General features: G+C 43.2%; 1 protein-coding gene across 1 annotated transcript in view; it reads right to left on the bottom strand.

The window, feature by feature from the left end:
• Positions 1–6,016, bottom strand: part of LOC146275240 (phospholipid phosphatase-related protein type 5-like) — a 26,776-nt gene extending 20,760 nt beyond the window's left edge. The window contains exon 1 of the mRNA XM_084703748.1: positions 5,828–6,016. Within this exon, the coding sequence (XP_084559874.1) occupies positions 5,828–6,007 (180 nt within the window). The 5' untranslated portion in view covers positions 6,008–6,016. The remainder of the gene's footprint in view (positions 1–5,827) is intronic.
• Between the last annotated feature and the right edge of the window lie 7,109 nt (positions 6,017–13,125).

The raw sequence follows: 13,125 nt of genomic DNA, 5'->3' as shown, positions 1-13,125 counted from the left end.
AATTTAGCCGTTACGTAATTGGGGTGTATGATAGATTTCTTGGAGGCTAGTCTGTGGAGACCGAGAGATTGTGAGTGATTCAGGGTCACCTGGTCTCACCTGGCTGAATGTATCGACCCCCAGAAAAGAACAATGGACCCCCTTGGCACAAGGCCTGATTCTTTACAAAAAGCAATAAAGTGTCTCAAATCCATCATACAGTAGCCAGGGCTTCATTAACCAGAGTCTATAACACACACACACACACACAATGAACCAAGAAGGAAGACACACACACAAGGCTACATCTGTGCTATGCATAAAGCTTGGTTTGACCCTCATAGTTAATACTTCTGTTCTGTGAACGTCTGGCTGTGACACGCTTCCTTGGGTGCGAGAGTGACAGGGAAGGTCAGTAAGCAGATTAGAAAAATCTGTATCAAATCTGCATTACTATGAGCAGGATCATTTTGAAAGCGAAAAGACTGGATTAAAGGCAGGCCATGCATTCAGTGTGGCAGAGTATTTAATGCAAGCCGAAGGGTCGAACAAAAGGGAGGATTTACTGCAACGGCATTAATGTGTATCGGTCCGGTGAAATATGGCATTTGGTGCGAAGGGAGCCAGACGACCAATCACGGTGTCACGGTGATAGTGTCCATTATCTCCCAGCGAGCGATCCAGGGTCACGTTTTAAGCTCGGGCCAAGTGGAAAACCCTTCATCTTGACGAGGGTTTATTCTGACACAGCTCTCTGTAGCTGCCGTGGCGTCCTCTTCTCTCATTCATGTTCGAGAGGCCATCGTTTGTCGACAGATCTCACGACTGAAGCCCTGCGCGAGCGACGCTCGCCTCTCCCGCTACTCACTGAGGTCGTTAGAGCGGACGAGGCATCCGAGGGAAGGGCAACTAACGACATAGGACCTGGCCTCACACGTCTCCTCACGCACACACATAAACAAACTCTAAGGATGAGTGGCCCTAAGTGGTGCATCTGCTAAGATTGACATTGTTGGGATCATGTTTTAAGGCTCTGTGCTAACTTAGCAGTTTTCGATTCTGCTGATGTCACCCAGCAGGAATGACGTGAGCCCAGTCTGTCTGGACCTGCGTCTGCGTCAGCGCGAGTGGAGACAATAGACCTGCCACAAGTCTGCTCTGGGTCTAGATCAAGACATATCGACGTAGGTCCTGTTGTTTACAGAGTCCTTGACCAAACGTGCTGTTCTGCTGGCCTGCCGCCAGGAGACTCAGGATGAATAGAGACAGTGTCTCTACTGTTCTCCTTCTCATAGCTCTGTGTTAGGCTACGACCTCACTTGTCTGCCTGCTTTTATCAACCATGGATGCGCATGTGTGTGTGTGTGTGTGTGTGTCTGACCAATGCAGATCCCAGGCCACAGAGAACATCAACCTGTGGTATGACTCCACTCAAATGTGATTGCATAGGCTGTAATCATTTGGAAAGGGCAGGACCAGACTCTAGTACTGGGCATATTAGGAAGACTCTGCTTGGAGCGTCAAATAATCCTTTTCAGAATTCTAATCCTTGGGAAATTGGACTAGCCAGCTAGCCACAGGCTACTATTGGGAGCCTCTGCTTGCTTGACTCCTGTAGGCTAAGTCTCCCTCATGACTTTTTAAGCACACTACTACTGTCACCAACATAACCTATTATCTCAGAAAGCTTTTCACAGTTGTGTGCTGCCGAATGCTAATCATTGAAGACGTGAAAACAGGAAGATGGCCATTTGCATGCGCGGTTATAAATAAATGATTGTGGTCGTGATTGAGTGGTTTGAGTTATTAAAACTACAGCCCAACCTCACAAGCTGGTGAGAAACTGAAGCTGAACTACTACTGACTGGGCTGAAAATGGAAACAAGTCGTGTTTTGCGATGCATAATTACATAGGCTACCGCGTTCAGGTAATGACTAATTACAAGTGCAGTAACTAACAACTGGCTGATTTGTTTCAAACCACGCAATGTCATGAAACGATTGGTTATCACGCTGAATAACCCGTTCACACGTGGACTAAATCTACCCCCTCCGTCTCATTCGGATGGGGCACCAACACAGAATGTCTAATTGTAACCTTTCCTTTGAAGGTGTCAATGGTAATTGCTCCCGCAATAGCATTCCCACCTTAATAGAACAGAATTACCACCGTTCGGTTGAGGAAGCAATTTCTTTTGCGCGTGGTTTTAAATGTGTGCCGACAGCAATCGTACCCAAGGAATTAGCGTACACAGCCTTTACTGTACATTATTCATAGAGTCTTTCAGCATGGTGTTAAGACATGAGCAAAGCATTAAAAGCCTACAGCCCAGCTGTAGAGGAGCACTATGTGCCTCTCCACAGTGGCCACATCATCCATGCAGTCATCCACTGGAATCTACTGCCCGCTCTGAGGAAAGAAGTCTTCTATTGGTTTCTGCTCCTTTAGACTTGATCAATTGACAGTGGTGTGCACATAACATCATTCTGATCTCACACTCCCTACTGAGTCTACCTGCTTGAACAGAGGCAGTGTGTGTTTTATGTGTGTGTGTCGTCTGTGTGTGTGTGTGTGTGTGTGTGTGTGTGTGTGTGTGTGTGTGTGTGTGTGTGTGTGTGTCCGCGCATCTGTCTGTCTGTGTGTTCACCATTTGTAATCCACAGCAGACAGACACACACACCCACGAACAAACACAGGCATGCACACACTACACAAACACTAGTTTTCACATCTCTAATCCTGTGTAAAGTTTATCACCAGACAGCTATTACACATGATAAGCCTTTAACAGGGGAATACTGGTAGATGATCCAAATAATGCTCTAATCCAAAGCACAGGGAGCATTCACCACACAGTGTGGTTTACATTGTGGGCCTACATCTCACCATTAAGCAGCAAATGGACAAGATAAATGCTTTCATAGAGTTGTCACTCTTGAACATCTTGAAAAAGGGGTCATTTTGCAGGCTGCCTGTTACTGAGTTACATATGCATGAATATTAGGGGTGTAACGATACCCTCAGCTCACGATACAATATGTATCACGATGCTGGATGTACGGTGCAATATGTATCACGATATTTTGAACAACATTTTTCATAAAACTGAAATTCAATTAACAGATTCATTTCCAAAACATTAAACATTTCCAATAATTTTCAGTTCAAGCTCTTTCTGTGAATGCAATGAATGCAATGAATGCACTCATGACGCAGGTGCAGAGTAGGTCGCGCGCTGGTAGCTCAACCAACAGGATCAAACTGACGTCATATTGTAAAAATATTGCCATAACTGTACAATATATATTGTAAAATCTTTGTATAGCGATACATTGTTCCACGATATGTTGTTACACCCCTAATAAAAATATTAGCTAGTGCTGTGGAAGCTCAAGTCTTATTTAAACATTTTAAGTTAGCTGTACTGTGTGTTGTTACTGAATATAGTGCTCTAATGTGTTGTCTGTGAGTTTTATGTTTACAGTAATGTGTCTAGAAAACCTGAGCATGAGATGATAAACAACTGTATATAGCACACTGGCTAACTCTATTTAGACACTGGCATTGTGTGTGTGTGTGTGTGTTTGAGTGAGTGAGTGAGTGAGTGAGTGAGTGAGTGAGAGAGAGAGAGAGAGAGACAGAGAGAGAGAGAGAGAGAGAGACAGAGAGAGAGAGAGAGAGAGAGAGAGAGAGAGAGAGAGAGAGAGAGAGAGAGAGAGGCAGAGACAGAGACAGAGATAGAGAGAGAAAGACCGTCACCCCAGCCAACCAGACAGGAACTAGAGAAGTGTGGTGCAGAGAGAGAAAAAGAGAGAAAAAGAAAACGACAAAGACAGAACGACAAAGAGAGAACGACACACAGAGAAAAAAACTAGGGAGAGAAAAAGAAAAAAAAGAGAGAACAAGGAAGAGAGAGAGTGGCAAAGTGGCAGCCAAGGGTTTTTCAAAAAAGAGACTGGATTGAATTTAATGTTCACCAATCAGATTATCATCCATCTCTTTGACACTTTCAGCAGGTGAAAAAAGAGGCCACTTTGTTGGGAAAATGTAGCCATGTTTAACCACAAAAATCGATACTCCCTTTCAGGGTTGTCTCCCGTAAGTCGATAGAAAACATCGTTTTCAAGTCTATACTTGGACAAAAACTGCATTGCTGTCAAGTTCTGATAAGAGTCCCACATCCAATTCTGTAAAATTGAGTTTGTCAGTCCAAAGTCTGACATTCAAAAGAATTTAAACTAAATCAACCTGTCTGTTGTACCCTTCTGGATGTCCTATCTGAAAGCTTCACACAATTCAGACAGCTACACTGTAATTCTGACATGAAACAACTAGTAATCCAGAACAAGTATACTTGTAGAAATGCATAGTGCATCTTATACTTTTATATATTTTTGTATGCAAGTCACTAAATCCATATTTATGATTTGCAAGGTGGAATCATGACCTTGCAGCTCACACTTTGTTCAAAAAAGCACACCACCTTCACTTTCACAAAGTTATTTTGTCGACACATGCCCCAAGAGAACCGAGTTACATGATCGGCAAGGGCAGACACAACACAATTGATCTCCAGCTTTCATACCTGCAGGGACAAACTGGCAAACAGCTTCTAACAGAACTATACATCAAATCTATATATTCTGGCATCCGCTTTCATGTCTGGATCCCATGCTCTGAGCTACCAGAACACAGAACACTTCTGACTCGAGGGAAACACTCCCCGGAATTCACTCTGTCAATCACAAGCCGATGTGAATATGCATCTAAATCGAACACACACTTTGTCGTGCAGAAACAGCGGGACTCCTTGGTAGTGTTTCATGATGAGTGACACTGCCTGCTGCCTGAGGACTCACCGTGTTTTAAACCCCCCCTCCCCCCCACCCCCCCAGGCTTTAGCTCCACAGACTAACACAGTGCACCAGACCTGGCCTTGATACCAGCGTCACTGAGATCATGCACTTCTTATACCTGATCTATTAAATATCATCCCTGTTTGTTTCACAGTCTGCACTATATTTTTATCCAGCATGGGATCATGTGAATGCATGTATGGCAAGATTGTGTGGCCTGTATGTGGGTGCTGCTCTTTGTATAGGAGATGCTAGACTGGTGCTCTGGGTTATCTGTGAGGTCGACAGTCAGTAAAAAAAAAAAAACACACAAAAAACAGACTGCAGCTGCCATCGATTCACAATCTGTCATTGACTGTTCTGTCATGTGAAGGCATAACCGTTTGCCTGTATTTCTCTCTATGTAGGCTACAGACTGGATGCTTGGCCAGTAGACAGCTCAAATGAGAACGTCCCACAGCTAATAAGATAATACATCAAAAAGGGACCCCTGCTCCGAAAAGAAGACTTCCATCAAAGACAGTCCCGTCATGGTGGACTAGAGGGAGTACGTTTTAATATGTGGTTCAATCTGTAAGTAATCGCTTTAAGTCTAGCATCACTATTTTGGCAGGGGGTTGTAAGACGCGCGTGCACACACACACACACACATACACTTTTACAATCTCTCCTCATTTGCTCTACTCTCAAAATTGCAAGGAGCTGAACCGACAGTGTGAATCCAAGTTACATGTGGTTCTGGTAATTGATTGCTATGGCAACATTAGAGAAGAATCAATTGCAGCAACGGCCGGAGCACTTTATATTCTAAGAGCACTGTTTTTGCATTGATTGATTTTTGACAGTCCGTTTCCAATCACCATTTAATTGTCAGGCTAATTAAACAATTGAAACACATCCAGCAATCGACCACAGTTTACAGTTTATTGATAAGGAACACTTGCGGTCTACTCCAACCACACGGGTCAAGCAATATTCCGTACAAACTCACCACCAATGTCGGGACCCCTGCCACCACCGCGTACAGTATAACCGGCGGTATCACGCTGGTCTCCTCCGGTCCGAGGTAGGGCTTCGTGTAGGCATTGTCATAGCAGAAAAACCCTTGGACGTGCACGTTGAATGTGTCCGTGTACTCGAAGTAGTATGCCAGCATGACAGTCCCCGCCATGATCACCAGCTGAAAATAAAGCATGTTCGAAAAGGTTTGAGGAATGAACATCTATCAATCCGCTTTGCTGAGGATAGGGAGACCCGCCGCCGCTGTCTCCACTGTATTCCTTCAACCCTCTCTCCCTAACGCTGCCGAGCCATAGCTCCTTTCAGTCCCTCATCTCTCCCGGTACTAATGCTCGTTAAAGCGCATGGCTCGGTGGTAATGCGCGAGGAGCCGCTCTCTGTCATGGCACTCCTATCCTCCGACGCTCGAGCTGCAATAAACGAGACAGAAATGGATACGTGGGGAGGGGACAGAGTGCGCGCGTGGGTGTGTGCGACGCGTCCGGGTAGAGCTTATGTTGGCGAGTAGCGACTAACTACGTTCGTGCAGTCGCTATTGGCCGCCGGGGCATGTGATGGACAGATAACTTAAAAAGGCACGAGGGAAGAGAATTGAGTGTCAGAACAACTTGTTGGAGCCGGTGACCAGTCTGTCCGTCAGCCTTAACCCCCTTGTCTCTCAATACAGTATGCGTGCACTTAAATCCCTAGGTATGTTAACCAATGCCTATGCAAACACACCATTTCAAACATCAACTGCCATGTCATGTACAACAAACAAGCAAAGATGCGTGTACTAGGACGACTTAATAAGGACTGTCTTTGCTTTTTGACACTATCTGTGCCTGTCTCCTTGGCTTATTTGACATTAGTATTAACAATTGCAAAGTGCCTGTGATGCAGTTGGTGCTTTAGATGTCACTGAAACACACAAATACAGTCAAACTAAATATAGTGCACTGACAGTCACCATGATCAAATTGGTGGCACACACACACACACAGATTCCTGGAATTATAGATAGGGCACAGTGCTCGTGAGGATGTCTGTGACACACACAGATTTCTGGAATGATAGATAGATAGATAGTGCAGTGCCTGTGATGCAGCTGGTAATGACAGTTCTTATCAGTGGCTTTGGTACCTATATTTCTCAGATCACAATTGAAACGCTCTGTCATATCTGAAGTATTCGTTCAACCTCATCAATTTAGTTACTTATGCACATCACAAAAGCAATTTATTATTATTTTAAACAAATTGCCAATGCTCTAGTATATTTATGCAAATTATATCTGTTTTTACATTATCAATTACTTATGTTATGTTGATCAAAATGTATTATATTGGTTCTCTGTTAAATTTTCTAACCACCACAGACATATACAGTTATTTAGTTAATAACAGAAGTCATTACATGCACAATGCCAGTTTTCAGGATTGTAGGCCCAATTCACTATACAGCACTTGCATGTACAGTTCTGCCTAAGAAGTGTTTGCTATGTTTACATGAACTTTTGTATCTTTTCCTTTTTGCTATGCAATTCTGTAATAGTCTTGTATTATCTGTATCGCATTTACATAAATAAGACACAACAACTGACTGAGGAGATGACATTTGTACAAACATTTTTCTTGTCGTATGTCAGTTTGTAGATTGCTATATCCATGCCTAAAGAACATGTGCCCATGTCCGTGATGCAGCTGATGATTATGATGTTGTAGCACATTTGCAATGTTCAGGCAGTTTTGACATCAGTAGACACATTAATTTATGTAACTAAATTCAGTGATCTATACTGAAAGTATCCACTTTAAAATGTTGTTCTGTTCGCTAGCCAGCATTTCATCCATAAAGAAAGCAGCTGATTTATATGCCAGCAGTCATCACTGCTAACCTGGCCATAACAGTTATAAAAGGTTTTGCCAATTGAAAGGTTTCCAGCAAGTGATTCCAAAATTCAAATCCCTGTTGTCTTTCCAGGCTAAACCGATGTGACTTTGTGTAGCCCAGAGCCATTGGTCTACACAGCAACAATTGTAGCTAATAACCTTCCAGCTACACCTACTGAAATAAACCACCCCCTGTAAATATAGCATTTTTAGCTAGCCAGTATTTCATCAGTAAAACAGTCTCAGATTTTCTGAATCGCACTGACATAAATAATATTGTTCATGTCTTATACCAGTTTTCGGCACAAAACAAGCTTAGGCAACTCAAGATGGCTGAGTCCAGAGAGAAGAGAGCAAGCCAAACTGGTGGCAAATTATTAAAAAAGTATTTCATGTCTAAATGCTAATCCAAACGACTTCAATTGTGGCACTGCACTCCATTGCATTGTAAAAAAACACCTGCAAAATATGAACTTTGCAGAGTGCCCGGTTCTTGAGATGATCATGGGAAACGAAACCCATTGAAATTTGTACACATGCACACACAGATTCCTGGCATTATAAGAGAGATACATGCTGAAAAGCTTCCCTTGCCGTGTACAGTCAGTCAGACAGGCATGTAGATCTAACTGTCAGGAATCTTGATTAATGGGCCTTTTGGGCTGATGCATTGACGTGTCATTATTGCCACGGGTGGAAATCTCTATGGGCTCTGCCTTTGGGACCAACCCCCTCAGTACGCACAGGCGCACACACACACACACACACACACACACACACGTGCAAGCGTATACCACACAACCACACACAAACATCGACCCTAAAGCCTTTAAATCTCCACACTAGCCCATTACTACTAATGCAGAATGGGCATTACAGGTCAGAGGTGTTTTAGCGCCGACTCTGCGGGGGAACCAGACAGTCAGAGCCTCTCCTGGATCCAGTGATAATAAATATCCTGATATGTAAGGCAATTCATACACATTCTTTCACAGAGTTAAGTGGGGTTAGCGTGTGAGCATGACTTGCAGTAAAGGACATGCTCGTTTTTCCCGGTCCAAGCGATTTTAGATTGTGTTCAAATGTAGGCATTGCTGTTTGGTGAGAAACCCCCCAAAAAACCACACCATTCAAGCAAAGTCTTTAAAAACAACGCCGACAGTTATGGAAAGGAGATGAGAGAGGTGCGGAGAGGAGAAGAGAATGGAGAGAGGCATTGGGAGGAAACAAGCCCAGCATCTGGAGAACATCTGTGTCTGTCTGTGAGCTCCTTAAGTCAACAGGGAAAACGATATCTGCTCGCTGCATGTCTGGTGTCAGAGCCACGGCTGCCTGATAGAAAATCCATAAGAGATTGATGTCTGAGGTGAGAGACGAGAGGTTCTAGAATGTTGGGGAGCTCACGCTGTTGCGTTGAAAACCGGGCCCTCATGTCAACTTAACGAATGTCAACTAAAGATTTGCTTTGAATGAAAGCGTTAGCTAAATGAATTCAATGTAAATGTATTTCGAGCTGACGCTTCCATAATCAACTTTTTATTGATGTAGTAGATCTCCGATAGACAGGTTCATAGAATGTTCTGGGACTGTATCATCTGACTCGAAAGACCGTTTGTTACACATATCCATCTGGGAAGTCGTCCTTGGAAACTGTCTGGAAAAGGGCAAGCGATTTAAAAGAAATGCTTGGCAGGTGAGTGGATGAAGCATCTGTCTTTCACCACCTATCACAGGCTAACGTCAATCACACCTGTAGCTGCCAGTAGTTCCTCATTGGACGCTGATTGGTCTGAACCTATGGTTCGGGAACAAAAAGATATGTTGGAACTTGTCAAGATGGATTCGAGTCCTGGTCATGATTTCCCAAATCCAGCTGTTATGCAAGGTTAAGGACTTTAATTGTGAAAAAAAAAATAATAATAAACACTTTCCGTCAACAAGTAAAAGCAGCCATTTCTGACAGTCTGATAAGGAACCAAGATGATGGAAAGGGACTATGATGAAAACATAATGATTTGGATATCAAAGAGAAGATTTATATGCTCTAGGCCTCTTTCTGTCAGTAGGGAGAGGAGGGGGGGGGGCGGTATCAGGGAATCTGCTCTACCCTAAGTGGCAGTTATTGAGTTTTCTGTTTTTCCAAAGAATCAATGTTACATAAACCTTACCACCTGACACCAGTCTGTGGTGACAACATTGACACATGAGAAGAAACTCCAGAATCGTGGAGCGAATGTAAAAGTCTGACTTTTTCAGACTACCACAGTTCAGAAGTTTTGCTTTTCCAATCAAATTCATTATTTGTTGATAGTATTTTTTTCACCTATAGCATCGAGATCATAGGTCATCTTCTGGGCATGGTTTAGTTCCATGAGACAGTCAGGAGAGAGTCAGGCGACTTGAAAGACATGATGAGATATGATATTGTCATGGTACACCCTACAAAGCCGGAAAATGGATGTCAAACCATGACCACCTCATGCTGTGCCCTAGAATGGAAAGAATCATAAGATATTCATTTGTGCTTGTTTACCATGTTAAAGAGACTCTGCAACTTATCTCCTTTTCTGATTAGGACCAGGACTCACTAGGATAGAATGGTTTAATGATCTGAGCTTGTACTAATAAACCTCTTGGTCTTAGTTTTTCCTCGGTTATTGATTCTTTCCCATTGGACATCATCACAACACTTGTTTACAGCAAAACTGCCTTTGTAGTGTCAAATCAGTGGACCTGAATGAGGTTATTAGTCTCACATCCGATATGTGGCATACAAATGAAATCTATTACTCTATAAATAAAGGTTTCGCGTATGAGTCATGAAAAGTGCTTTTACTTTGTTTTACTAACTTCTGTGCCTTAAGCAAAATTCTGACCTAGATTGAGTCACAAAATCACAAAACCCAGCACACAAAGCATGCAGTATGAGTTACATCAAGAGGAACTGTAGATGTACCTTTCAAATGTATACCATCTCAGATATGCATGTTGATTATGTTTGTTCAAACTGTTCTTTGAGGAGTTATTAAATAATTTGTTAATAATCAAACCAATAAATAAATACCTTCAGATATCAGGGAAAGCAGTCATTTGTACTGTATGTATTTGATTTCATCATTATATCTGAATAAACAGTATTTATTAGCAGGCTTGTGCAACAGGGAGAGAGAAAGAGAGAGAGAGAAATATGAACGAGAAACTTCAAAGTAGCACGCTTCAAGCAGCCCAAGCTTATCTGGTGTGCCACGCTTCATAAGAAATTTATGCACTGTCTTCAGCGCATCCAGCTAGACTTGAAGGAATCTTGTTCAGCCTTTTCCTTGAATGAAACTGTTTGTGGCAATCTGAGCAGACCAAGAGTAAAGAGAGAAAACTGCCAACACCACAGCTCTCAGAGAGAGCTGGGAGGCAGAGAGCGAGAGAGAGAGAGAGAGAGAGAGAGAGAGAGAGAGAGAGGGTAAGAGGGAGAAATAGATACAGGCTCTCACACTTGTGGGATGTAATTTGTGTCTGCAGTGTGTCAGTCAATTATCCACATGATTGAATGTAAACTGGCCTAAACAAAATATGACCCCAGTTGCAGCTATAACATCAGTGGTGTCCATTTTAGAAACGTTTTCTTTGTATTTGTTAAACGTACTGTTCTACTGCAGAAAGCAGTGGTAGAATGACCATATGACTACATGACATAGACACACGTCACGAAAGATGAATTGAGGCAAATTCAAGTGGAATGAAAGGCACATCAATAAATGACTAAACCAATGTCGGTCCTGTTCATTCCTTACGACTCTCCTGGAACATAGATAGGATAACTAGGACAACAATCAGCCTGCCAGAATGTCAATGAACAGGTACCGTGTCCTCCTTCCTGCCGTCTCGATCCCCCTTTCCCTCTGCATCTGTCTCTCTCTCTTTCCCTTTGTGTTCCTCCTTATTCTCTTTGGCTCGCCCTCTTTCTCTGTCTTCCTCTATGTCTCTCTCTCCTCCCATCCCCCCCCCCCCTTCATGGCAGGAACTTGTCCCAGCTGAGTGATGAGGAGATAATTACAAACTAGATCAACCTCATCAAGCAGATCCCCGGGGTCGTAATACTTTCAATTATTAATACATGCAAATATGTCGAATGCTGTGCTACAGACTATTCTTTGACTGTTTACCTTACACTCTCAGCTCAGAGACACCCCAGCACAAGCATACGGTGAATATGAAAAGGCTGACAAAAGGATTTTGAACGTTTCCCTAATCCAGATCAAGCCTTATCCAAGATGTTTAACACCTTCTTTCTCCTTTCCGGAAGTGATTTAAGCCCCAGAATTATGAAGTACGACGTGTGTCAATGAAAACCAAGCCATAAAACGAAAGGTTGAATTCAGATTGATCATAAAGAGGTAGATCGGACCATCTGTATCAATGCTTGTCATATTCTGGAATGAGCAGACCAATGATCACAACACAATTTTGATTCACATTTCACATGTTTCTGTGTGTCTCTGTCTGTCTGTGCATGTGTGTGTGTGTGTGTGTGGGGGGGGGGGCTGTATACTCGTGTGTGTGTGTGCGTGTCAAAATAACACAGACTTTACGGTGTGCTGGGGTCACAGCTACACCCGAGCGACGCTCTCGGATCACAAACAATTTGTAACAATAAACATCCTGACACACACTCATTGATTCCTTCAACCCTCAGATGGACAGGAAGTCATTTGTTGGTAACTCAGTCAACCTGGGGAGAACATAATCAAGGGCGGAACACCGCAGGGAACGTGTAGAGAAGCCTCTAAGCTCTTTGCCGTGTTACGTAATATACACTATGACTGCTTGCTTCATGACAGATGACTGAAAAGGCCTTCTGCTCTGCTCCCCGTGCACGCAGGTTAGACAACACAGGCTGGAGGGAAGCTGTTATTCGAGGACCTCCAGATCTTCAGAGGACATTTACATGTAGTCATTGAGCAGACGCTCTTATCCAGAGCGACTTACAGTAAGTACAGGGACATTCCCCCCGAGGCAAGCAGGGTGAAGTGCCTTGCCTAAGGACACAACGTCATTTGGCACAGCGGGGAATCCATCTGGCAACCTTCTGATTACTAGCCCGACTCCCTCACCGCTCAGCCATCTGACTCCTTGCGCGGGAAATGATGTCAAGTCTCATGAAGTCCAAGGGATCATCTAAGGACTTGCGAACGTTTTGTACCTCATAACCTTTGCATATCAGGACTAATACACAGGCTTTAAACGGGGGTTAGGTTGATGTTAAGAAGGTGAGAAGACATTTGACATTAGGGTTATGGAGGTTATAGGACTATGCAGTTCAAGGGGAAGTAAAGACAATATGTTTATCAGGGGTAAGTGATATTTCACTGATATGTTTATCAGTGAAAAGGAACAATCTGCC

This window comes from Hypomesus nipponensis, chromosome 8 (assembly GCF_054491055.1).
Source record: "Hypomesus nipponensis isolate SF chromosome 8, ASM5449105v1, whole genome shotgun sequence".
NCBI classification, from domain to species: Eukaryota; Metazoa; Chordata; class Actinopteri; order Osmeriformes; family Osmeridae; genus Hypomesus; species Hypomesus nipponensis.
The sequence above is the reverse complement of the archived record's forward strand: the minus strand, read 5'-3'. Positions and strand labels throughout refer to the sequence as shown.